The 25,634-nt window shown below is 36.2% G+C and overlaps 3 protein-coding genes across 3 annotated transcripts; 2 read left to right on the top strand and 1 right to left on the bottom strand.

The window, feature by feature from the left end:
* Positions 1–8,557: 8,557 nt before the first annotated feature.
* On the top strand, positions 8,558–10,401 carry LOC120342726 (protein saal1-like). Its single transcript, XM_039411691.2, has one exon. It carries the CDS (start codon positions 9,124–9,126, stop codon positions 10,345–10,347), a length of 1,224 nt encoding a protein of 407 aa, XP_039267625.2. The 5' UTR covers positions 8,558–9,123; the 3' UTR covers positions 10,348–10,401.
* LOC120342731 (cyclin-dependent-like kinase 5) lies at positions 10,321–12,053 on the top strand. Its single transcript, XM_039411696.2, has one exon. It carries the CDS (start codon positions 10,424–10,426, stop codon positions 11,300–11,302), a length of 879 nt encoding a protein of 292 aa, XP_039267630.1. The 5' UTR covers positions 10,321–10,423; the 3' UTR covers positions 11,303–12,053.
* Positions 12,054–16,630: 4,577 nt separating this feature from the next.
* LOC120342724 (uncharacterized) lies at positions 16,631–21,543 on the bottom strand. Its single transcript, XM_039411688.2, has 8 exons — positions 21,189–21,543; positions 20,773–20,896; positions 20,376–20,508; positions 19,714–19,782; positions 18,870–19,024; positions 18,403–18,470; positions 17,918–18,322; positions 16,631–17,012 (listed from the first exon to the last, which is right to left on the bottom strand). The coding sequence occupies exons 1-8, from the start codon at positions 21,280–21,282 to the stop codon at positions 16,822–16,824; spliced, it is 1,239 nt and encodes a 412-aa protein (XP_039267622.2). The 5' UTR covers positions 21,283–21,543; the 3' UTR covers positions 16,631–16,821.
* Between the last annotated feature and the right edge of the window lie 4,091 nt (positions 21,544–25,634).

The raw sequence follows: 25,634 nt of genomic DNA, 5'->3' as shown, positions 1-25,634 counted from the left end.
TGCTTAAACTATGCGACATTCATACGTTATAGCCAGTAATGTCCAAAAAGATTTGATATTAGGTATAGTCCTTATTGTAAAACCTTTATTTCAGAAATAATATAGAGAAGTTCCATTTGAAATTATTTTATTTGAAGGACCGTAGTTCTCCGTGCATAATTTGCACCACGTAATACGCGAGTGTAATGTCATTGGTGTATTTTAGCACGTGGATTACCAGAAATTCCCAATCTTCATACATAATGGATGTTACCCCGAGCATCGATTTCCTTGTTTTATCTGTCACAATGGCCAATTAGCAAGCAGTAAACGATGACGTAACAATGGCAATTTTGACTCAGACACTTCGTTGGCTGAGACAGATATCCAAGCATTGTTGTAAACATTGCCTCGTTTTCGTGGTTTTGCGTATTATTTGTCAGATTTTAGTTGTGTTTCCAAAAATTTGTTGTAAATAAAGAAATTTAATTGTCATTATATCTTCCGATGAGCTTCAGTTAAGTTCCAAAAAAACTGGGATAGACTACGCCGCGGTATGCTAAAATTAGCTATCAGTACCTGTTAGCGGTACCTGGTTGTATATTTTGATAAAAATGATGGCTTTGATCATGCAATTCACTTTGTAAGCACCAACACTAGCAAAATAAGCATGCAATATTTTGCAATAGTAAAGTATGGGATAATTTTTCTGGGGTAAGGGTCGGTGAAACATCCATGCGCACGGCGGGTTTCTATTTCTCTTTTGCGTTGTGAGTGTTTTCTTTCGCCGAAGTGTTTCAGACATTCTGTCTAATTTTTGTTAACTATGTCTCTGAATTATTATGTTGTCTTATACCTATGTTTTGTCGCCTAACGGTCTAACTATCACATTGGTATTTGATCTTTTGATAGGCCGAGGTCATAACGTGTTTTCAGACGCTGCACTTCAAAGAAAAACTTCCGGTCGCTAATTTGAGTGACATAAAGTGATTTATGGCCCTAAAGTTTTTCCGATTTGGCAGCACGGGAGGAACGACCGAACAGGGACAATGTCACCAGTAATATCACCGGATGTAAAGCGCGTTCTTATTACTTTTAATTCGCTTTTTTCCAGCGCTTGAGTTAATGGATTGTTTAGGACCCTTCCTACATTTGTTACCGCCGAATTCCTGTTGAGCTGGGTATGCTTTTTCCGAAACAAGCATGATCCGATTCTAACAGACTTTGCCAAATGAAATTGAAAGACTTATGACCAATATATGTGAGAATTATTAGCCAGTTATGCATAAAATTTGGATTAATTGATTTGGATGTCAATGCATTATACGCTCAATGATTAACCAGGGGTCACCAACCTGTTGCCCGCGGGCACCAAGTCGCCCGTGAAGACCACACACATGAGTCGACCGCAGGTCTGTTCCAAAAAGAGCTTAATACCGGCGCTTATAAGTAAGTTACATCAATGACATTAAACAACATGATAGGCAACTCTGACGTCACTCCATAAGACTACAGGCGAATGATTGTATTTCATGATACGCTCCAATGCACATAGTTCTCGTCGCCTTTCGCGACCGTTTTTCCGTTCGCTTTTGCTACTCGGCGCCTTCTTTACGTGTAGTACCTGCCTTTTTGCGCCTGTAACGAAAGAAAATCATTATTATATCTAAGAAGTTTTGCTCGGAAAGCTGGAATGGCACACAAGCTAGCGGTAAAGAGTAATTCTGGACATCATAGACGTTTTTTTTTATCAGAGAAGATTACAAACGCGATAGTGTGAAGATTTGTGTGGAACATTTTGCAGATAATGACAATGTTCTAGGTTACTAATTTTAATGTTTGCACTTAAAAATCAAATTTCATTCAAAGAGGATGTCATACAAAACAGCAAAACTGTTTATACTTCTCTTAACGGTGCTGTGATACAATTCCATAACACAAAGTTTGCACCTATCGAACTTGCTTTAGTAAGTGAATTTATTAGACATATAACATATTCAGTTTATCGTAGGTGACATTGATGGTACATATTGCCTCGTAGATAGGTTTGTGTCTGAATTTAGCTCATAGCCCACTAATTAATATTATCTTCTATGCAGGAGGTTGCAGGTCTGAATTCAACTTGCAGCCTTACCGATCACCTGATTATGCTCATTTAGTTTGGCTCGAGCATTTCTTCTTGAAAGACTTGTGTGGATGGAAACTACCTATATGTTTTGCCTTCCTCCGATTTTAGAAGACAAATTTAATCTGATGAATCTCGCATATAGTTCTCATTGATTGTTGGCTGTTTATATTTCCTATTGATTGTGAATTCTGATTATAACAAAGAGTTAAAAAAATTTGTACGTAATTTACTGGCACCTTTTTCTTGTCAATACTCCAAGCTGAGGTAATAAACAAGACAATACATTTATGTCACCTGAAAGCAAAATATGCACACTAATTAAAAGTTTGACACATTGAGATAATACATTGCGACAGCAAATACAAGTTACAATACAAGTCATACAATATGCCGAATCGCATTGTGGAAATTGTAAAAAGGGCCGCAAACAGTTTTTGATAATGCATACTTGAATAATATTTTTGAGATAGTTTTAGTTTGTGACATATATTGTGATGCATTAAACAGTTGGATTAAGTTTTATTAATTTCTTTAATTTTAAATGCAATTACATATTAATCTTTGCATTCCACCATTATTGCAAGTTACTGTATTTATTACAAAAATCATAAAATTCTATGTACAACCATCAAAATCATTTTTGAACAAGCTTTGGATAAGGAAAGAATATAATACATGCACTAAAAATGACCTAATCCAAACATATGGACCTAAAACTAACAAAAATACTACAGTATAAACTCAATGTTTACTCGATTACGTTTGCCCTGACTATTGGCATCTTTTTTGTGTCACCAGCATACTAAGGCCAGGCCACCAGGCTGAAATGATTTTATAGTACCAACTCTAACTAACGAGGTCACATGATCATGGGTTAATCTGGATCTTTGAGAATGTTTAATTAGTTCCAGTAATGCAAAAAAGTGTATAGATCAGTAAACAAACAAATGACAGATTTTTTCGACAAGACATTTCGCGCCACATTGCGTGGTATAGGATTGCTTGAATTCTTATTGATATTGATTTTTAGTAAATAAGTTGTTGTATAATTATATCAATATACCAACACATGGAAATTTTCTTTTTGAAGTTGGTCTTTGAAATTGTCATATTGACTGCTGAGCTTATTGTGTTTTTTCATTGTACTGATGAAATTATGACAAATTAAACAATGTGCTTCAGAATTTTGAGAAATGCAGAAATATTGCAACTCCCATTTTTCTTCGAAAATGCCACATTCTTCGTGTACTTTGCGTTTAATTTATTCACTCAAGTGTTTTATTCAAGTATTCTTTTGCTAGCTTGATGTGTATTCACAATTGGGTCAAAATGTGAACAAAAAAAAAATTAATTTTTCAAAACTAATTTCAGTAAATTCTTTTCTGCGTGAATAATCAATTTCACTTTAATTCGGAAGTTTGAAAAATCTTTTACATTTAGATAAAAAAAAATTCCAAAATACCATTACAATTATTGTTTAGCGTTCGAGGGCCGCACTGGAAGTTCTCTGGGCCCGCGAGTTTGACATCCCTGGTCTAGATTGAAGTTGTCCAAAATATTGAACTGTATTTTATCATGAATCATGATTATACCCTTCCCTGAATTTCTCCTATAGTACTACCAAAAGTTGATGAACCAATTCTTACACAGATGTAGTGAGTGACCCGTAATCTACATTTCCAAAGCTGTTTTAAGTATGCCTGGCCTTTTTACAAATAAGACCTCTTATGCAATCTTACGCTTCGGAATTTTTAGGTATTTTCCTCAAGCCCTGCAGGATGTGGGGGCCATACACAACTCTACCGGAGGGACAAATGGCTTTGCATGCCTCCATAAGTTGTTCTTATATTGCAAACATTTATGGAGTACTCTGATTATATGTCTCGGAATCACGCTGTCACTGATATTTCGCCAGACTTCTGAAATCTCCCATTCTGCTACAGTTGTCCTGTGAATAAATAATGACGGGTTAGAAATAATTGGGGTTAGTAGACGAATAGTTGAAAGTTTTGCTTTATGTCGGCTTAATGTCTTGATTGATATACTTACTATTTTTGCTATTGCCTCTTGTGCTGCAGAAATCTCACAATGCCTGGACAGGTTTGTCCACAACATTCACATCTAAAGAAAGAGAGGAAATTTAATAATTTTCGTCAAGAATAAATAAAGCAGTCTATATGATTTAGAATGGAAAAGCTAATAAATCCAATATCTCATGTTAAATGTAAAAAATGTTTTACTGAATTTAGTATATAAAACAACTAATAAAGGGGTTTAGTACGAAAATTACAGGCATTCGTGGCTTCATATACTTGAGAGACGGTGTGAATGTTAGGTGAAGGTGTTAACCCTTTGATTCAATACACAAATAAAAGTGAAGGGGCAATAGTATGTTACAGCAATGAGTATATATCCCCATTGGTTAAAAAAATCTAAATGGAGGTGCATGAACTATTTGAAACCATAAGGGGTAAGTAAATATGCAATTTCGGCAAATGCGCAACTACGCACGGTACTGAATTAATAACTTCGTAGTATTTGAAAAAGCTGGCTTTCCCACATGCACTTATCAGTGTGATGTACAACAATAGTATTTACCTTACTTTTTTTCGATTTTCTTTTTAACTCAACTTTCCAAAAATATCATTAAAATCGACAACAACTGTCAAAGCAGGCACGAACACCATTCGTGCTATGCCTTGAAAGCAGCACACATCCGCTCGTCAAGTATGTGCATTGGAGCGTGTTATCGGATACGATCTTCGGCCAAAAATGCCGGAGTTGCGCATCATGTTGTTTAATGTCATTGGTTACATCAATTAATTTTTGTCATGTTATTCTTGTATAAATCACACTTAAGTCTTATTTGGGAACTGGGAATAAACCCCTGTTGATTATGGACCTTTCCCCGAGCATCGACTTCCTTGTTTACTTCGTGACATTGGCCAATCAGCAAGATGCAAAAAGTGACGTAACAATGCTCCCTTTTCGCATCCGCTCAGACACATTTCTCACTCAGACAGATTTTCAAGCGTGATCGTAAACGTTACCTCGTTTTCGCGTTTTTGAACTCTATTCGTAAGTTTTCAGTTGTGTTTCGGAAACTTAAATATAAATTAGATATTTCAATGATCACTCTGTCTTCCTAGAAGTTTTACTTTAAATGCAGTAATAAAAAATTTGTGTGGAAATAGCTGTGATAAACTAGGCTAAAACTCTTTACCGATATATTTAAAAAACAGATTGTTGTATGCGATGAATCATGATGGTGGTTTGAAAGTTGAAACACATGCCCCATTTTACAGGCTCCAACTCGCAAAGGCACTCTTAAAATAGCTTCGAACATTTTGCAATGGTAAAGTATAGGAAGAATCTTTCGGGGGTCAAAGGTCGGGGAAAGGTCCATTATGACAACGATCATTCTAACTTTTATTTGACCTCAGTAACGTAACGGATCATTTAATACTCTCCCAATTATGACACAGATTATCACACAGATGTCGCCTTCCACGAACTCGCGTTTTTTCGTGTTCGTTGATTTGTGGAGCAGCAATGCCAATAATACGATTATTGATTTTTTTTTAAAATGGCAGAAAATCGAAAGAAAACCTACCATTTTCATGATGAATGGGAGGTGGATTTCCTTTTACCACCGTGAAAACAGATTGCGTATGTCTCATTTGCGGGGAGTTTATAGCGACGACAAAGCGAAGGGACATTACACATCTTGTCATATTTCATTGGTCAGCGCAGTACGGGCAGAAAAAGCTCACCTTTTAATTCAAACAGCAATCCTATGTTACAAGATCAGTGTTTGGTTCTAGGTATCTTGGTGAATCAACATTTTTTGACATGAACTTCACAAGGAACTAAGCACGGAATACGCCTTACTGATGAAAATCTGCAAGACCCGCTCAGAGTTACAGTGTCAAGTTACACGCAGGAGTACAACACACTATGGTGGAGAGCATTAGACTAGATTTGTTCGATTTTGGTTTTCTCCTTGTTGAAAACAAGATATTTATAATTAGTTAAATGTGTTTGTAAATGTAACATTCGGCAGTACAACTGTTAGGTTTTTTCATCTTAGGGCTATGCAGGGTGTTTGTAAATAAGTAGGTACATTGTGGACCTGTGGTTTCCGAGGATATTATTGTAGGGATCACTTTAAAATCAATTTAAAAAACACTCAGTTTGAAAATGGAAGTGTCATTGCTAGTAATTTATTTGCTACGTTGTGATAATCGTTTGATTTCCTGAAGAATCCCAAAGTTTATCAATGTTTTTTACTTGACTAAATACCGGTAATTATCAATAATTGAGGGTCAAGCAAGCTAATTGACTTTTTTTTAAAAGTGTTCACATTGAACTGGTAGCCCTCGGCTTAATCGGTATCCAGAAAGTAGCCCTCGCCTTCAAAAAGGTTGGTGACCCCTGGATTAAGCCATTGAGATTCTTGAAAAGAATCAGTAGTCGTAAAACCGTAAACATGTAAAACTAGATTAATCCTTAGTAGAGGGTGGATTCCTTCATAATTTCTTATTCGAAGGCCTGCGAAGTACTTATCTCGGGTGTGATTAATCTGAATTTTGCATATTATTCCGACACAAAATGTCATAAAGGAAGACGATTAGACTCTCGTTACAATAGGATACATGCTTTCAGTGGCACAGCCAAGATTTTCAAAGGGGAGTGCGGAGGTCAAAATCAGAATTGGAAATTTCCTTGTAACGGATTCTGAAATAGCGGCCACAATTACACCACTCTTAAAAAAGCCGAACTTTTCAACGGATAATGATTTTTCTGTTATGTAAAATATTCAATTCACTCCAGTGAGAGCATTTCATGAGTCTTATAATATTAATTTGAATTTGCACATGATATCTCGCATTTGCTTCTACTTATACAAAATAAAAGCATAATTATTCTAAAATACTGCAGCACTCTACGGTCTTAAACTGAGTGGTGTAATGCCCGTTTATAATAAGTTTTGACAATATTGACTGCCACTTATTTTTAAGATATCGTTTTTCGAAAAATTCCAAGATCTACGATGAAATGTAAAATTTATTTTGTTACAATCAATAAATTGCTTGAACATACTTCACATTGATTAGTTTATATATCATATAAAAGCCGCAGCCATGATTTTCATAGTTCAAAAATACATATTCATCGCCCTGAAATACCGACGGAATGGGTTTTGAATCAGTCGTCGATACTACAACCAGGCAACCGCATCCGAACACTGTGAGAATTGCCAACAACCTATTCAGGCTCATCCACAAGGGGAAAACAGACCAATCACTATAATCCACAGAGCTATATATTTCCAGTTCAGTGGTATAATCTCATCGCGGTCACCATGTGATTATTATGTAATAGAAGAGCTCATTCGCTTTATACAGTGAGGTTGGATGTATAATCAAGGCTGTAAACGAATTCAGTTGAAAAGCTTAAAAGGGTGTGGATGGGGCAGTCTGGAGGATGGTGGTTTTGGTGATGTCTATTTTTGCCATTGGTATTCGGTATATTGTCGGAGTTTTCTGACGGGAAATAAACTTGATACATTCGGAGAATTATGGAAACAAAAACAAGCCGTACGCTCTGGCAGCGAACCTAATGCAAAAGTTGCTTGACGTAGACCCGGAAGAATTATTTCTCAACCACTGTAATTACTGTTAAAATATTTTCTTTATTGGCTTATGTTTATATTAGTGTTGTAATTGTTATAATAATAAATATCTCTCCCTCCACTAGTTTCGACTGTAGTACGTGAAGAAACAACATGTGAATTTCCCAAACAGGAACTAGAGCGAGCCATCAAGTCAGCATCCTAAATCCGTCCATACAGTACTGCAAATCTAAACAAAATAACGATCCAAAAGGAATGTGCAGTCTTTGAAGCTTCATGGCGACCTCCAACCTATCACTGTTGAAGCAGAAAGAACATCCAGACTTAAAATGACGCCCATGGCAAAGTCTGAAAATGCGCCCCCTTGATAGTTGTTTGACAATTTGTAATGATTATTAATGAATTAGGATACTTCTATGTTATTATTTGAGTAAAAATACGAGTTTAAGTTATTCCCAACTTGAAATTGTTTCATTGGAACGTTTTATTATTAATACTTTCCGCCGTTTTTGCGCCCCTGTTCAAACGGCGCCTATGGCACGAGCCACACCCTAGATACGCTGTCCACAATTGATGTGCTTCATACAATATGCAATGGAGAAACAGTAATAAATCTCGATCTTGCGGTACACAATATATCTTTATTTATTATTTACATATTGAATAATCCACATTGTGGATTCATTTAAAAAAAAATAAAATAAATAAATCTCGCTCTTCTGAAAACCTTTTCGGTGGCTTAAACAGTTTTCACCACTGGAGAGCAGGAGACAATTTCTTTATTTTTCCATTCTTCATTTATTTTTTACCATACCACCCTTCTTGCTGTCGACTTTTCGTGGACTTTGTCTCCGCTGTATACTAGCCTTTTCTGGATACTTCTAACCAAAAAAATGCATGATTTTCTTTATCTTCATGATTTCATTTATATATATGCTCTTACATTGATTGTATGTGTATATATTTGCAATAAAACTGATTTTTGATCAATTTACCACAAAAATCACGTAAAACCGATTCGATTGGTTAACCGGATAGTTAAAACACGAAATATACGGATATATCCGCTATTCGGATAGTAAAAATTATCCCAGTAATTAATTTTAGTCGCTTTGCCGTGGGAGTTGTTTAATTAAAAAAGATATACCGGTATATGTATTTATACAGGGCAGAGTTAGGAATACACCCGTGCCAGCTATTTCTTCGAATACCGAAACGAAGGCTGGGCAAGGGTGTGGTGGGAACAAATAAAGTTATTTCTCTGAATTTTCAAAAAATGATATTTTATAAATTAGATCGATTTCATTCAAACTGAATTTTTTGGCATCCCAGTTAGCTGTTGTCTCGGCAGGCTAAGTCACAAGTTTTATAATTTGATATAATGGTGGAAAGAAATCCTTCTCCTCCCCATGAATTTGAAGAGGAACAAGACATTTTTCGTCAAGACATGGTTGCAGACACGGCTATTAGTAAAAAGTGGGTTTATCAGACAATAGTCAATATGTGCAAAGAAGTCGAAAAGCAGAGTGGTGATAATGATACAATGGATATACCTGAAGACTTACAGGATGAGTCATGCCGACTCTGGGATTTATGTGTTGAAAAGCAGCTTGCACTCTTCCTTGTTGAAATTGATGCAACCAAACTTCTTCGTGATGTTATCATCGACAGTAAATCTCCAAGGTTGACTGAGATAACTGTTGGTGTCTTGGGTAACATGGCTTGCACTCGAGAAGCATGCTCCCATATTTCGAATGATGATGAACTCAAGGTGGCTGTATTGTCACTGTTCTCGTGTCGTGATTCTCCTACCCTTGTTGAGATGGGACGTCTCATAAACACATGTCTTGCAGACGAAGAATCCAGGCCTGTATGGCTTGACTTGATGGAATCATCATTATCACAATATATGGATGATTTAGGTTTCATACTTAATAGTTCTAGTAATTGCGACCTTCTGAAAAATATTCTTCAAGTATTAGATATATGTTTAGACTCCAAGCCTAGTTTAATATCAAAGTTTTCAAAACCTAATTTTGTCAATGCTCTCGCTGAGGCAGGACTGCAGTTATCTAAGGATGATAGCACAATACGGGGTCTTGAGAACTGTTTACACACTCTATATATTTTGACTACTGAAGAAAGTAAAAGTAAAGAACTATTTATAGACCAATCTAATGTTTTCCACATGGCTTCGAACTGTTGTCAAAAATGGAGTACAATGGTGGATTTTAAAGTTGGGCCGAATCCAACTGATGTCACTGTAGCAAGCTGCCTTGCAATCATTAATTTTATATTGGACATATCAACAATCGACAAAGACTCTACCTTTTTTAATGAAGTGTCTGACGATGAAAAAGTATATATAGCTGATGTTTGTCATAAGGCCAAAGTGCAATGCACGGTGTCCACAATTGATAATAAGGATGATGAATACTCAAGTACTGAGGAGAGTAAAAAAGCAAATTTGAGCAAAAAGGCATCTGGTGGAGATGAAATCAGCACAGATTCTGGAAATAATGATGAAAAAGATACATCATATCAAAACATTCTTCTATTAGAAGTTGTAACTGATTTACTTAATTCATTAGATAGATGGAAATAGTAGTACAAATTGTTTGTAAATAATACTTTATCATTTTATATAATTCTTGTTTAGTATTTGGTTAGGAATTTATACTATGCATAAATATGAAAAGATTGAGAAGATTGGCGAGGGAACCTATGGTACAGTTTTCAAAGCAAAAAATCAAGAGACCTTGGATATTGTTGCTTTGAAGCGTGTACGACTAGATGATGACGACGAAGGTGTTCCAAGTTCAGCATTGCGCGAAATCTGCTTGTTGAAAGAGCTTAAGCACAAAAATATTGTGAGATTACATGATGTATTACACAGTGAACGGAAAATTACACTTGTATTTGAATACTGTGATCAGGATTTAAAAAAATATTTCGACACATGCGGTGGTGAAATTGATCAATTAGTTGTCAAATCATTCATGTATCAACTTCTCAAAGGCTTATCATATTGTCACAGCCACAATATTCTACACCGAGATCTCAAGCCTCAGAATTTATTGATAAACAAAAATGGAGAACTCAAACTCGCTGATTTTGGGCTTGCCAGGGCATTCGGTATTCCTGTTCGATGTTATTCAGCGGAAGTTGTTACATTGTGGTACAGACCACCCGATGTTTTGTTTGGAGCAAAGTTATATTCAACATCTATTGATACATGGAGTGCGGGATGTATTTTTGCAGAATTGTCAAATGCAGGCGTTCCACTTTTCCCTGGTAATGATGTCGATGACCAGTTAAAAAGAATCTTCAAATTATTGGGTACGCCTACAGAGCACACATGGCCAGGTATTACTAAACTTCCCGACTACAAACCCTTTCCCTTATATCCAGCAAACCCGCTTTGGTATCATGTAGTTCCCAAACTGTCAGCTGAAGGACGTGACTTGCTTCGCAAATTGGTTGTTGTGATTCCTAATCACAGGATGCTAGCTGATGAGGCCTTGCGGCATGAATACTTCTATGGTTTCACCCCTCCATAGTGACAGTAAGTAATGGCCGAAACATTAGAATCAGAATTTTATGTCTATTAAACACTCGACATTCCAAATGCTGTTATTCAGTTTACTGGTTATTAAGTGAGCCTCTACATTGTAGAGAAAAATTTGTAATTGTGGGAGTTTTCACACACACACATTCATTAAACAAAACTTAGATTAGTAGTTCACAAACCTCAAGCTCACTGACTATCATGTCTAACCCTCTGAAATTTAGTTGATATTTATGCTAGACATAGCTTTTAGGAAAATAATGAATTAAGATCTACCAAGAACCAAGTCACACATTTTCTTACAACAATTTCTGCTGGGGCTTAAATGAGAGAGACAAATATGTGAAAATAACTGTGTTCAGAATTTTTGTAATATTAACCCTGTTAGAGAGGCACGGCCACTTTTTGGTAGTGGGCTACCAGGATTTAGAAAGAGCTTGGACCTTCAAACCGTTGTAAATAGCCATTAATAAGCTATTGATATTTGAAGGATTGTGAACTTATTTATATTTCTTTTACACTCAATTTTCTACACAACTTCATGTGCAATAGAAGAGTTGATATTTCCCCCACTTTAGTCTCAATTTGAATCATTCAATTGCTTTGCTGAACCTGCCTTGTATGTCATAAACTTACTCAGAATATATTCTTTGTGGAAAATAAAAACAGTGTATTCAAGATACAATTGATTAGAAAGACATTCTTTGGTGTTCTTTCAAAATAAATCGAAAATTGGACATTGACTACTAACGTGATATGTACCATAAATTAGAGATGTACCGATACCACTTTTGTCGCCGATACCAGCTGAAAACGCCGATATTTCGATACTATGTAATTATTACCTCAAGTGTGCCAAAGCAATAGTCTTTGAGCATTATTAATAGTACACATTATTTCCGTATAAAAAAGGAAATATCACACACATACATATTTATTGAGAAGTAGATGTTTGGGATCCAAATGCGTTAACTGATTCAGATGCATTGAGCACTGGCGCTAGTAGTAATCTCGGTGTTCAATTAGAAAACTAATAGGATTTGGCTACCGTTGGTGGTAAAATAAATAAATGTTTAGCCTACTCATCGTATGGGACTGATACATTGAGTTACGTGCGCAGGATTTTGGACCACTATAACGTCGTATTTTATATTTTACACATCGGAACATCCACTAATATTAGATTGATATATTTTTCCATAATTACCATGTAGTATTAAAAATTTGGCAGCGAAAATACTCAAATCGATTGAGCCGGTTTAGCTGATAAATGGCTAGAAACAGGCCAGAATACGATTCCTGTTTCTATTAGCGGGGGTGGGGACGTGCATGGCTCATAGTTCACGATCTACCCAAGAAAAAAATAAAAATAATTTTAAGATCAGTGTTCTAAACTAATTTTTAATATATCGGTCTAAATTTAGCTGATACCGAAAAATTGGCCGATATTACCGATACATCTCTAATGTGAGTACGGTTCCAGCATTCACTGCCAGGCATGAGAACTCATTCCCCTTGCTGGAACATTGCACCTGGGTGAGAGATTGCGAGTTATAGAAAATGAAGGGTTGGTGAATGAATCTTTTTGCCAAGTTTGGTGAGTACATATGCTGGGCATAAATGAGCGTCGAGTCAAAAAGAGTACGCAATCGTGTTGTAGAGTAGATGTATGGTTCTCGTCCCGATCCACGAGATGATTTGTGAATTATTGCCGGCGTGACCGCTTAGTTGTTCTATTAGCCGATATGCCGTCCGTCTTGCTTTGGTATTGATTGTGGCCGATCTTGTATGAATAGGATCCGTCGCGGAAGCGTTTCGTCAATTCAGGCAAGAATCCAAGGGGCTCCCGAAGTATGCGAACCAAGATGGCGGACATCGGAATGTAATATGTGTACTAGGTTAGGGTTAGGCCATAATTTTAGCTATAAATACTACGGGGGGCTCTTGGCTAGTCTTCGAACTGATAATAGGACTAAAATAAGGAAAATTGGAAAAAAATTATCGCCTAACTCTAACCTGTTACCCATGTTACGTTCCGATGTCCGCCATCTTGATTTGCATACTTCGGGAGCACCGAATCCAAAATATACACATACATGTTTTAGTCCACATCGCCCATGAATAAAAATTAAATAGTATATATATATATATATATATATTCAAAAAAGAAAAGGGAAAAGATTATTTAAAAAATCAATATTACCACTAAATACTGATTGAAAATTGCATTTAAATTTGAATCGGAAAAATACTGTCAATGTCAAATGATTTATTTGACATTTTGTCTGTGTCACCCAGATGTGCGCTTGATAGCGTATTGATGGAGTATTTTCACTTGAATGCGAACAAAGACTATTTATGATTTCAATGTTTATTTTCTTTATATACATATATATTTTTTAGCAGTGTCGCATGATAATCCTCCTCACCCCAAATCACATGAAAAAATGTAGTATAAATGTGCATCGATTTTATATATACATATAACAAAACAGTAAAGAACGTATGACGTCAACAATTTTGGTGGGAAATAGGGTGAACTTCACTTTTTTCTGGAAAGCGACACGAGCTTCCACAGAGTCTGGGAGGAATTAATTGTTTACTTCTCATGCTTCACTGAAGCGTAAAAATGCGTTGTTGTGGAAGGTGTAACTTCAGATCTGCGATTGAATTTTGAGTCCAAAAAGGCAATTTCGGCAACCTTCTGCCGCAACGCTACCTGTTGATATATATTCATTGGGCATATGATTTTACAAATTTCGTTTCAGAAGGGCTAATTTATTAATAGAACTATCTAATTATCCGGTACTGTTTTGGAAACCACGCTAAATAACTATCAGTCGCTTATCATTCTTGAGGACGCTTTTATTTCGCAAGGAAAATACTGAGTCGAACATCTATATTCAGACCTAAGCCGAAAACTGAGGACAACAAAGGCTGACAGAGTGTCCTATTTTGTACTTTCGTAGCGTTTCACGCAGTCAAAAACGATACAAAAACAAATTCAAGCAAAATAAGAGGCACTCAATAAGATCAGACCCCATTCTTGCTTTCCCCATTTTTTTTTTATGTTTAGTTTTAAATTATTAGTGGAGTAATATATATTTTATTAATATTAGTTAAAAAAATAAACACACTGAAATAAACAGGATTTGAATTTATCCACAATTAGAATAATTCCTACCATTCCAAGTATATCCCACGCTTCCTCACAATCCACCACGTTTTAGCTATTCTGTTTACGTTTCGCCAAAGCATTGATTACCCGGGATTAGTAGAATTAAAAAAAATAAACACACACAAAAAATATTATAAGCAGTCATGTTTATTTATTATGAAACTGCCGCAAAAACATGAGAGCATCGAGAGTGCCATCATTAAGACGATTTATGATTTAAAAAATCCAAGAGCTGAAAATACACATTCAGCCTCAACTGGCGTAGGTTTGATTGTTTTTAGTGCGTCATACAACTTTTCCATCTTTTCTGGCCTCTCCTGCTTGTCCCATACGGCAGCATTGCTTTCTCCGCCACCGCCGTTTATCTCCGATGTCATCGCGTATAAAGCTCTTGCGCCAACGTCGTTTGAGTGTCTTAATCGTGGTTTCTATCTTTTTTGGTCAAATATTCAGCTTTTTTATTGGTGTCCCGATCGTATTTTTCAGCACATACCAATCTTTGATGGATATTTGTCGCCAAGTCAGCAATTTTTTGACGACGTTTTGGAACAATTCTACTTCAAGTCAGTGGTGGGATTCAGCCGGTTAGGAAAAAAGCCGAAATTCCCGGGATCGGAATTTCCCAGGATCGCAACTCCACTACTGACGCTTCATGGTTACGCTTTGCTGATATTAAACTCTTCCAAAATATTATATATTCACCAAGATTCTAACTCAACATATTACTTGGGCTCACTGGACAAAGATGTCTATTACAAACGCAGTAATTCCTAACCAAAGTTTTTTTTTGTACTCCTAAAGTATGCGCACCAAAATGTCGCATAACCTGAACCATCATCTGGTACACAACCTGATTTATCGAAACAACAACCAATCTGAGAATTATATTTTTTATTGCCATTTAAAAATCTTTTATTTATCGCAAACCTGTTTATTTTAATGAGAGGAATGATATATTATTCACCAGTAATGCTACGAAAGATGTAATATATATATATAGAGTGGTTCCATTACATTTGAACCCACGTACATTTGAACCCATGACAATTGCACCTGCATACTATTGCACCTATGGAATTTTTTGTTGTTGTACAGATAGTTGAACCCATACTAACCCTAACCCATGGGTTTCAGCACCCGCATATTGATTGAAGCCGCGGATATAGACATGGGTTCAAATGTACGTGGGTTCAAATGTACGGTCACCATATAGAGTATGCGAAAACGAGACACTCAGACCACGAGGTAGTCGGTCTCATTAGGATACTTTTGAATTTCAAACTCCAGACAGACTGGGCGACATAATGATATAGACGTGATGAATTTCATGGATACATGTATGTCGTCATTATTAAGGTTAAAATGGCAGTTTTTCATATTAAGACAAATTTATTCATTCGACCGTATTTATTTTTTTATTTTTGAAATGGGAAATATTTGAAGCAGGAATAGTTACCCGATTAAAAAATTAAAAGTAATTATCGGTTTTTAACGTTTTAAACTGGGCCGTTAACTCAAATTACCGTACCCACTAAATAAATCGAATTCACTAACTAGGATAATATACAGTAATGTTCGCGCATAACACTGTCCACCTTTAAACCGCCAAAACTGTCCCTAGCTTTTCAAAAACATGTCCGATTCCTTCTTATTGGCATTGTAACTGTAAGGTGATCGACCAACTGAACAATTTTTTGACAACTTTGTTCTTTACAACAGTTACTCGCCTCGCGTGCACGAAGTTTGTTAATAAACAGACACGCCCTGTGTCATATTTTAGTGACTTTAGTAAAACACACGAAAGATATTGTAAGAACACATATGCAATGAAAATGACATACGTGATGTCTTTTCAAGTTATAGCTTAATCAGGCATTTCTCTATTTGGCGATATGAACCTGGTTGTGCAGAAACCTGCTTTTTGTAAAATAGTTTAATATAATATCAGGTCTAATTGCTCTGATACGTTCACATTCGTTAACTTGAATTCTTCGCAAAATTGAATATTATGGGGTTTTACTATTGCTTCAGGCTTTTGGTAGTAGGCCTATCACCTGTCACCGCATACTTCGTCAATAAACGTATGGGAGGATTTGTCTAATACATAAATGAAATGTTGACGTCGGAGATAAAGCAAATGCAGAAATCTCAGGGCATCTTTATTATATCATATCTTTATTTGTTACATTGATTACTCTCTTACTTGTGTAATATGTGCAATGGAAACTTAACTAAAGCAAAAGGGTAAAATGAAATCCTTATTTACAAAATATTTTTAAAGTGTATATAATAGAAATTCTTTTCACTGAATCGTCATCATTGCAATGTCACTATCAGGCCAGAGATTCATATCCAGTTCCAATTTCACAAAGAAGACATCCTATGCATATCAGAAGAAGTAATTCGAGAATCAAAATGCCGATTGCTATACCACCGGCGGCGTATACATATGGCTTCAATTTTGCCGCACATCCCACGGTGTATGGACGTCGATTGGTTTTGATTGGCTGCAAACCGTTGCTTCCTATAAAATATAAACAGAGAGTCAGCAGTTGAAACATGTTTGTTCCATGCCTAATAGCGCATAGAAGGGGAACACCTTCTGCAACAATCTGAACGATGTTGACCTCCACCTGAGAGTACTTTTAAGTGATGAATTAAATTAAGCATTTGGTACGTATATTACCAAATATTTCTAGACTTGAATCAACCTTCACCAAATTCAGTCTTTTATTGTTAAGTTAATGTCAGTTGCAGAGCTCAGCAACACAAAAAAATTTGATCTCAAGTTAAATAAAAAATTACATGAATGAACGAACGTAGTTTAGTGTTGACTACGACTCTTTCAACTGTTTTTTGCATCGGCATTTAAATTGTGAAACTAGCAGAAACAAATACCATTATGACGTAACAATAGAAAGTAAGGACACATGTAAAAAATTGCCCAACATAAACCAGGGTTGCCAAGCAACCTTCATTTAAAAGGACCATCCTTTATTCAGCTTTTTTGCCCTTGTCCTTTACCAAAGTTAAAAGAACGAAAATTGTCCTTTATTTCTGAAATCCCTATTAATATGAGAGCTGTGAAACATTAAAGAGAGCAATGCTCAAATATATGGACACGACGACCAAAACGAAGTAGGCCTACCGCAGTATCAAATATTTTACAGTACCAGTAAGTAGTCAAACCACCAGATCACTGAGATGTGATCGAGGAACCATGGCACGGCGCGAACTTTTTAATTTTGATGACGCCATCAAACAAAACTTCGAAGTGATAAACGAATCCCATAAATAGAGCACACATATATAATTTTGAAATAAGTAAAAGTAAATAACCTACTAGCGACAGCAACAAGCTTTAGCCAAAGCAATAGCCCAGTAGTTAATGTGTCACGATTAGGTGTGAAATCACAGTTGAAACTTTACCTGTAGTTTGTAATACGGTGGCGTTTGATAATTCTTCGACAGCTGTTGTTAGTATTCTCAATTTGGTAATGATTTCCGTCGGTGACGGGACTGTCACGTTATTTCTTGCACTTGCAGTACTTGCGCCGATCAAACCCGGTATAGGCTCAGAAATTTCTGTTGTTGGAGTTTCTGCAGCTCGCGAACTTGAAGTTGGTGTTGTAGTAGGAATAGTTGTTGTAGTAGGAATAGTTGTTGTAGTAGGAATAGTTGTTGTAGTGGGAATAGTTGTTGTTGTAGGAATAGTTGTTGTAGTAGGAATAGTTGTTGTGGAGGAAGAAATTGGGCTTCCAGGGGAACTAGTGGTCGAGGTTGAAGAAGCAGTAGAGCTTGTAGAAGAAGGCGATGCAGACATGGACAATGGTGCTGATATGTATGAAAAATAATTATGACAACTTATTTTTATTTGATGTAGCAGTGGTACTAAAGGTTTACTTGTTGCTTACCGTTTGCCGCTACCGGGTTACTTCCTAATTCACCTCCTGATTCCACAGGTGCGTCATTTGATGGGTTACTAAGAATGAAAACAATTTACGGATAAAATGGCCGGTGGTACAAATAACATGGATGATGTTATGTATGACACAAATCGATTCTGTTGGGTTAAAAGAAAATCAAATTAACAGATATATTATCAGAACGTTGTTGTCTGTCTTCCTGAAGCTTAGCACTCTGAGTTTTATTTGCGGTTGAATCATCGACAATAAGACATATATATGTCGAGCTCCACGATTTACCCAGAAAAAAGCGTTTCGTACGAAGTTACTTTATTGTCGAGGTAAACGATACAAGTGTTACAATTTATGTAAAACTTACACGAAGCATAACTCATGTTGTCTGATGTAGTTTAATCGAATGCACCAATTTTAAGCAGGTGTATCAACTACCTATGAATACTATTATTGCTACATACTCTGAATCAGCCAAAGATGACTTTCTGTTTTCAGTTCTGCTTGTCACAGGTGCGGGTGCGTAGCAGGACTGAGGAATTTTGTCCCCGTAGTCCTTGGGACCATGCAGTCCACAACATTTTCCAGACGATTCAATATGCGACAAAACTGTTCTCACCTGTGAAAATAGTACATTATTTAGACCTCATTTATTTTTATGCAGAATCAGAAGCAAACATGATATAAACTGAATATTGTTTTTCATGGCAACGCAGTTGTGATTGCATTTGAACAATTGTTTATACTGACTTGATTGGAAAACACAAATGTATGTGAAAATTGTTTAGTTAGGGGATTCAGGACTGAATTACATTTATTTCTGGGATTTTCTTATTTGTGTATTCTTTGCCGTGTATTTATTCTAAAGTAATGAATATTATTACTGTTTGACCAGTTGCCAACATGCATCAACATATAACGTATATTTATGTAACTTGTTAAACTCACAATATTGTTTTGACACAACACTGAAACCTACCATACGGAAGTGAACCAAGGAAACGTGGGATGATTTTATATATTCTGGTTGTCAGTCGAATATCCCAAATTTTCATTAACGCTGATGGAATATGTAACGATGAAATGATTATACTTGGCATATTCAACTCATCTGACCGTGGAGCCATGGTTATATGTATTAACTTTACAGACAGAATATCTCAGTTGATTTATATACTATTAAAGAAAGCGGTCAAAAATGATCTAGACAAATTGATTTGACATTTCAATATAACGTTGCCCCTTCCCCAAATCTACCTGCCATGTCTCTGGGTGTTAGATAATTTTATAAATAACTTGTTTACTCACGAGAGCCAAGGCAGATGTTTCATTTGCATGTAGTCGAGAACTATCTTTGATTGTAGTCAAGACATCTTTCTGTAAAAACAGGTAAACGTAATTCGGAAGTTGTAATAAAATATTCAGGAATGATATTAAAAATAAGATCACAATACACATTATAAAATGAAGTACGGATAATTAACCTGAACCGGGTGCGTATTTTAAGTATGTACCTTTGCTAGAAGCTGAACTGAATGCCCCACGATAAAGCAAAACTCAGCACTGCCATTTGGAAACTTAGATTCTTGTTCGATGTTGCGTAATATCATTTTGGATTTAAACATCGGGTTAAAGCTATCAACAATTACAGTAAATGGGAACCGTTTCTACATTTTTAATAAAAAATCTACTTCCTTTGAATGGTCACGACCGTGTTTAGTTTCCCATTTTTAAGTTTGGATGAAAATAATTCTTAGAATGAACTGTGGCGCGGAGAGGCTATTTTAAATTATTCATATTTATACGTATGAAATTCAAATGTTTCTGTTGTTGAGAAATATACATATAATCTGAATAAAAACTACAGTTCTCGGTACTATATTCTACCGATATATTTTATTTGGTAATTCACAATTACTGTGTTCTACATAATAAAACAAAACTCGGAATCATACAATAACATGTTTTACCTCGACAGCTTTGTACTTGTAAAAGCATAATATAGTAGCCACAAGTTCCATAATGAATATGAGAAGAATAAAGAAGAAATTTATCCATAAGAGCAATTTATTTTCATTTGCAGCTCCAACACATCCGAGAATTCTGCAATACGTTTGTAAAATTTTGAATGAGGATTAACTATAAAGATTACGTCGGACAAAGAATATCTAATATAAAATTTTTTCAACAACCTTAGGGTTTAAAAAACGATATAGAATTTGTCACTATTTTAGATAATAATATCCATGATTTTTACAGTGAATAAGCAGTCTAATTATCAACATCAATGAGAATGTAAGCCAGAGAAAAACATATTAGAAATGTCGTCACCGAATTTTGTAATGCGTTAAATGAGTATATACATACGAAACTAAAGCCATCACGATTCCGACTGCGAACAGAATATAGATTCCCGTCATTGCATTTTGTATTTTGGCTCCGTATATCATCTGATGTAAAAAACTTTCCTTGTTGAATGCAGTATATCCAGCTAAACAAATTATGAAGATTTCAAAATATGGATTTTAATTTTTACGTGCAAAAATTATGGAATATTAGTACACGTCCAAAACGACACACAGCGACTTTGAAAATACATTGATCAATGAAAATTATAAAAAAAATGCTTCAAAAGTCATGACTTAGTGTTCTTTTCACAATAATGGACATTTAGTTCAGAACATTTGAATTTTTGTCGTCAACCGTAAGCGGATTGGAAAGCTTGCTATATATACATTGTCGGTTATCAATTTTCTAGAAAATTTGTCGCTATAAATACTTACATACTGCAGCAAGGCACAGGCCTCCGAGGAACATAATGGTGTTTATTACGAGAATCAGACATTTCAATACTCCAGCTCCACATGTCTTCGCCATGATATTGATATATTTAGATTATTTCTATATTTTCTGTTTTTTTTTTCAGATTCTTAGCAGTTTGTAATGATTTATATAATTCGATACTCTATTTTCATTTCATTTTAAAAAGCAATATCTGATCTAGCCAATTCTGTTCGTATAAAATCTATACAAACTGATATACGAGTATGTAATCAAAAACATATTCGCCAATTTTATCAGCCTTTATAACCCCCTTCTTACTCGACGAGTACTACTTCTCTGTATTGAATACTGGTGTGTATGGTGCGGGATCATCTTACCGACTGCATTTTGCATATGGTGTGTTCTGATGCCTTCTTCCTATATATAAAGATGACATATTGTTGCCGCACATAGAATTGTGTCAGATGATGGGATATACCATAACAATTAAGCGGAAGGAAAAGCTTCTTATATAGTGTCGGCAAAATTTCTTCTTAATTTTTGACATTCCATGCGAACCGATGGTAGTTTGAGCATAGAATGAATACGATTCATCGATATACGGTGAACATGAAATTCTCATTAAAATCATTATCAGTGCATATCAAAAGAATAGTTATTTGTCTGTTGTTGCAAAAAGAACATAAATCCTATTGTCGATTGAGGTATACATGGAAGATTAAAAAATGCTCGGCTCCACTGCGCGTTTTTTTTATTCATTTTGTAGTTGAATTAATGAATGTTTGTCACTTTTCCCTTAGGCCACTTTAATTCGCTTTTATCAATCTCATGAGCGATTAAAATTTCGGAATATTGAAGAATATTCATGGACTTTGCATTTTCCGCAGTTATAAGCCCATCAGCCGTTTGCGTATTTGGTACAGACCTGAACGATATTAGCTCCACGTTTATGCATTAAAATCAATCACGCAATTCATTGGTTGTTTATTGGATACACGATTGATCAAAGATAAAACAGCAAAGCACAACGCTGAAAACGAACGAATTATTTGTATGTGCGGTATTTGAACGTGTGCGTTGTTGTGGAGTTTTACTGACTGGTAGACTACAAAAGAAGGAAAGAGAATGAGGAGAAATTTTGTTCAAAACAAAGGTGACGGTTGCCAATATCGTGTGTTTCTAATTTACATTGATTCCTTTCGGCCACTTACGAGAGAATAATAAAGCATGGACAGGCTTTTAAATAGACTAAACTTTTTTTTAATAAAATATAGAAAAACATAAAACAAAACAGAATTTGCTTGTTCGGAGAGTTGGCGCTTAAAATATGGTTTACATGTTCAAAAACATAAATTTTAGTAAAACTATTTGACTACGTGCCGTTGGTGTAGTACAGGGGTCGGCAAACTGTGGCCCGCGGGCCAAATGCGGTCCGCGAACTAATTTTTTGCAGCCCTCGAACGTCCCGACTTTTAATGCATAAAACAAGGATTTCATTATAAATTTATTATTGTCTCTACACGGATTTACGTGGTAACGAGTGCTGTTGTACGGCGCTTTTTGTCGTAAGTAACGTCAGTTGTATGTGTATGTCGTTTACCTGATGGTAGTAATTATAAGTTGAGTTTATTTTAAATTCTAAAAATATAAAAACGTCCCGGAACGGAGGGAAGTTTGCAATAAGGGTCGAGCCGAACATTCCGAAGTGCTTGGACGGAAAATATTTTTTTCTTTTGCGCATTTCAAAACCAGCTTGATATACCGCGTCAACATCGCAGTTATTTATTAAGTTATTCAATGTTAAACGTCATTACGAAACGTGTTATTGCAAATACGAAATTCGACCCCGAGCTGCACCACTGCTAAGCTGTGCGACAGTGCAAAACGTGTAATGTGCACGTTCGGAAGCGTATATTGCTGTGAGCAGCTTTATCTAAAATGCATCATACTAAGAATAGGTTTCGTACTCGCTTGTCGAACGGTCATTTGGAGGACTTGCCATTTGATTTCAACGCTTTCGCCATGACAAAGAAAAAACATCATCCTTATAATTGATAATAAGTGAATTGAAACAATGTATTGTTTGATAATATATATATATATATCAAGAAAGTCAACATACACGTTTCACTGTGGCACAGATTAGATTGTGGAGTGCGCCATAATTTGAAGTTTAATGTCGTAATTGTTCGCAGGCGGAAATTAATGCGGCCCGCACGCTACCGGAAATGTGCATATTTGGCCCGCGTGTACATAAAGTTTGCCGACCACTGGTCTAGTCTGTCGCAATTTTGTGGGACTAATATTTGATTATTGCAACTAAACTAAAGCTCCTCGGAAGGCATAATAACTATCAAGTTGTTTGGCTTAGAACTAATTTTTGGAAACACAATTGAAACTGGCAAGTAACGCAAAACAACGAAGCAATGTTTACAACGAGAGATATCGATCAGAGACCGCAGACTTATCGATCTAACGGCGTGTATCCTTCACTCTGACTCAATAGCGACACCGCGTGTCCCATCACTAATTAATAAATAAATCGCTAATTATACGACATAACTCCTCCAAAACCAATAGGCTTCCGAGATATGATGAATGCACGTGCAAAATTTGGACAGATTTAACCTCGCTTTCGTGAGATATCGCGTAACATAGGAAAGTGTCTAACAGACAGACAGACAAACAAACAGATAGATACCTATCAACATATTTACCGATCGAGATCGATGAGTAATGATGTCTGGATATTTGTCTGGGCGGTTGGACAAATTTTAATTGTTTCGTCATTGTTACGGAAATAGGTCAAGAAATCGATCATCGTGGAAATATTCTTACTGAAACTTACTTGATCAGTTTCAGAAAACATGGAACACTAGTTACATTATTATTATATTTTTATATGGGGCACAAAAGTCTCAAGCGCTTAAGCCTTAGGGCCTCTGAAAATCACGATCAAAAAATTTCAACGTATTTCCATATCTGCCAACGACCAAAATATTTCTGAGACTGGTTCAAGTGGGCTGCTTGCGAGTATGGGATACCTCATTCAGTCAACGAGCGAGGAAATCCCCCCGCGCTGATTAGAGATCAATACATACATCACACCAACAATCTAAAATGCAATCTCCTACCTATACAAGAAAAACATTATTGAGATTCCCCCTCCGCCGAAACAAACGACAAATCCATTGACATTTGTTTCGTGGTATCCTTGATATGGTAACGTGTTATTCCCGAGAGACGAATGCTTTATCTAATTATGGGGGTGGTAAATCCTCCCGCGCTAATAAGAGACATCGCATCAACAATCCAACATGCAATCACCAACGTTCTCCCGCCTAACTAGAGGAAAACACGGATGAGATGGTGACCGTACATTTGAACCCATGTGTATATCCACGGGTTCAATCTATATGCGGGTGCTAAAACCCATGGGTTAGGGTTAGTGTAGGTTCAACTATCCGAAAAACAAAAAAAATTCCTTAGGTGCAATAGCATACAGGTGCAATTGCCATGGGTTCAAATGTACGTGGGTTCAAATGTAATGGAACCGGATGAGATATCCCTCCGCTGAAACAAACGATAAACCCATCGACATTTGATTCAGATGTATTCTGGATATGGTAACGTGCTATTGTCGGGAGGCGAACGTTTTATTCAATCATGGGGTGGAAAATAAGAAGACTGACTGAACACAGTAATTAAAATCCGTCAATTTCATGACTTCTTGAACGTTATCTGCCAAACGTAAATCATTTCAAATCTCAATTTGAAACCAGTACTAGGGATGGGACAAGTCCAGTTTTACAGAGATACGACGAATCCGAGTAATAAGTCAAGGACTCAAACCGAATCTTCCAAGTCCGTGACGTCACAATGGAATAGCAGAAAAACACGTTTTTGACCATGCTACAGCAACGTACGCTCACAAACATACGTCGTAGCTCATCTTTTTTTGCCTAATGGTTCCGCAGGTAGCTGTCGAATCATCTTAGAAATATATTTTTCCTCGTTGGCGGCCATAATACAAACGTAAACGTGGGTCAATGTGCGCCTTGGCTGTGAACTGGATTTCCAGCCCGCCACCCTACGTTAATTCTGGGCGGCTATTTAGAAATTCTTACATGTCAATATGGAAAATAAAAAAGCTTTTGACTACAATGCTTTTACATAATTCCAGCCGCAAACTTTCTATGTCGCGTGCGCAAATGCCACTCGTCAATACAATGTGGTACATCTGCTTGCAATTTTAGTAGTAGAGGTACCTAATAAATTCGATTTAAAAGATATACAGATGAAATTCCCCTTTGGGTCGATCCAGACTCCGAGCATGTTTCATTTTTTCGTGAATCGAAAACTCAAAAATATTGCGCTAACACATATTTTATTGTTCACATGTATAGAATAGATAGTTTTGAAGCGACATCATTCTTATAAGCGAT

Source organism: Styela clava, chromosome 3, assembly GCF_964204865.1.
Source record: "Styela clava chromosome 3, kaStyClav1.hap1.2, whole genome shotgun sequence".
In the NCBI taxonomy this organism is placed as follows: Eukaryota; Metazoa; Chordata; class Ascidiacea; order Stolidobranchia; family Styelidae; genus Styela; species Styela clava.
The sequence above is the reverse complement of the archived record's forward strand: the minus strand, read 5'-3'. Positions and strand labels throughout refer to the sequence as shown.

What these genes read in the sequence shown, in the direction of transcription:
- LOC120342731 (XM_039411696.2), top strand. Translation starts at nt 10,424, where the DNA reads ATGCATAAATATGAAAAGATTGAGAAGATTGGCGAGGGAACCTATGGT.
- LOC120342726 (XM_039411691.2), top strand. Translation starts at nt 9,124, where the DNA reads ATGGTGGAAAGAAATCCTTCTCCTCCCCATGAATTTGAAGAGGAACAA.
- LOC120342724 (XM_039411688.2), bottom strand. Translation starts at nt 21,282, where the DNA reads ATGGCGAAGACATGTGGAGCTGGAGTATTGAAATGTCTGATTCTCGTA. An exon ending in CCTGTGCCTTGCTGCAGTAT is followed by an intron (nt 20,897 to 21,188) that starts GTAAGTATTTAT and finishes TAATTTGTTTAG; the next exon opens with CTGGATATACTGCATTCAAC. An exon ending in ATCGTGATGGCTTTAGTTTC is followed by an intron (nt 20,509 to 20,772) that starts GTATGTATATAC and finishes AACGTATTGCAG; the next exon opens with AATTCTCGGATGTGTTGGAG.